General features: G+C 46.3%; 1 protein-coding gene across 1 annotated transcript; it reads left to right on the top strand.

Annotated features, from left to right (window-relative positions):
• Positions 1–164: 164 nt before the first annotated feature.
• LOC121940287 (4-O-methyl-glucuronoyl methylesterase 1-like) lies at positions 165–652 on the top strand. The gene is made up of 2 exons (XM_042483090.1): positions 165–320; positions 390–652. The coding sequence occupies exons 1-2, from the start codon at positions 254–256 to the stop codon at positions 635–637; spliced, it is 315 nt and encodes a 104-aa protein (XP_042339024.1). The 5' UTR covers positions 165–253; the 3' UTR covers positions 638–652.
• Positions 653–750: the final 98 nt, after the last annotated feature.

Raw genomic sequence — 750 nt, forward strand, 5'->3', positions numbered from 1 at the left:
CAACAACAACAAAATCAACAACAACAACAACAAAATCAACAACAACATCAACAACATCAACATCAACAACAACAACATCAACAACAACAACATCAACAACAACAACATCAACAACAACAACATCAACAACAATAACGATAAGAATAACAACAATGATAATAGTTTGAGGTGTTGTTAACGATGTTTTGGTGTCAGGATCGTGGAGGGCACCGACACGTCTCACATTGATAAAGTCCAAAATGGCTATGAGAAAATGGATCACTTCAGCGCAAACTTTGAACACCAGCGGCGAGCGCTCATGACCGTCGACTTCATCAAACGTAAGAAACCAATCTCTGCCGAGCTCAGCAGCTCAGTGCCGTCACATTAACCCTCTGCTGCCTCCTTAGTGGACGAAGACGATGATGACGACGACGAAGACGAAGCAGCAGAGGTCAGAGGGACGACCCCGGCCAATCAGCAGCCTCCTCCGTCTCCCGCGCCACCTGCAGGTGTTCAGCTCTCAGCCCCGCCCCCTCAGAGACCAGCAGAGACCACGCCCACCATGACATCACCGACAAAAAGCCCCACCCCCTCCTCAACACAGGCCACGCCTCCTTCGCCCCTCCCCACAGCAGGCCCCGCCCCTCAGGTATGACATCACAGGAACATGAGTCAGTTCCTATTTATTTAAACTTCATAATCTAACTGAATCAAATTTAATCTTTAAAATATTATTAAACTTATTTTGATTAAATAACAGTTACATTG

The sequence above is a fragment of the Plectropomus leopardus genome, unplaced genomic scaffold, assembly GCF_008729295.1.
Source record: "Plectropomus leopardus isolate mb unplaced genomic scaffold, YSFRI_Pleo_2.0 unplaced_scaffold82289, whole genome shotgun sequence".
In the NCBI taxonomy this organism is placed as follows: domain Eukaryota; kingdom Metazoa; phylum Chordata; class Actinopteri; order Perciformes; family Serranidae; genus Plectropomus; species Plectropomus leopardus.

What these genes read in the sequence shown, in the direction of transcription:
- LOC121940287 (XM_042483090.1), top strand. Translation starts at nt 254, where the DNA reads ATGGATCACTTCAGCGCAAACTTTGAACACCAGCGGCGAGCGCTCATG. An exon ending in GACCGTCGACTTCATCAAAC is followed by an intron (nt 321 to 389) that starts GTAAGAAACCAA and finishes CTGCCTCCTTAG; the next exon opens with TGGACGAAGACGATGATGAC.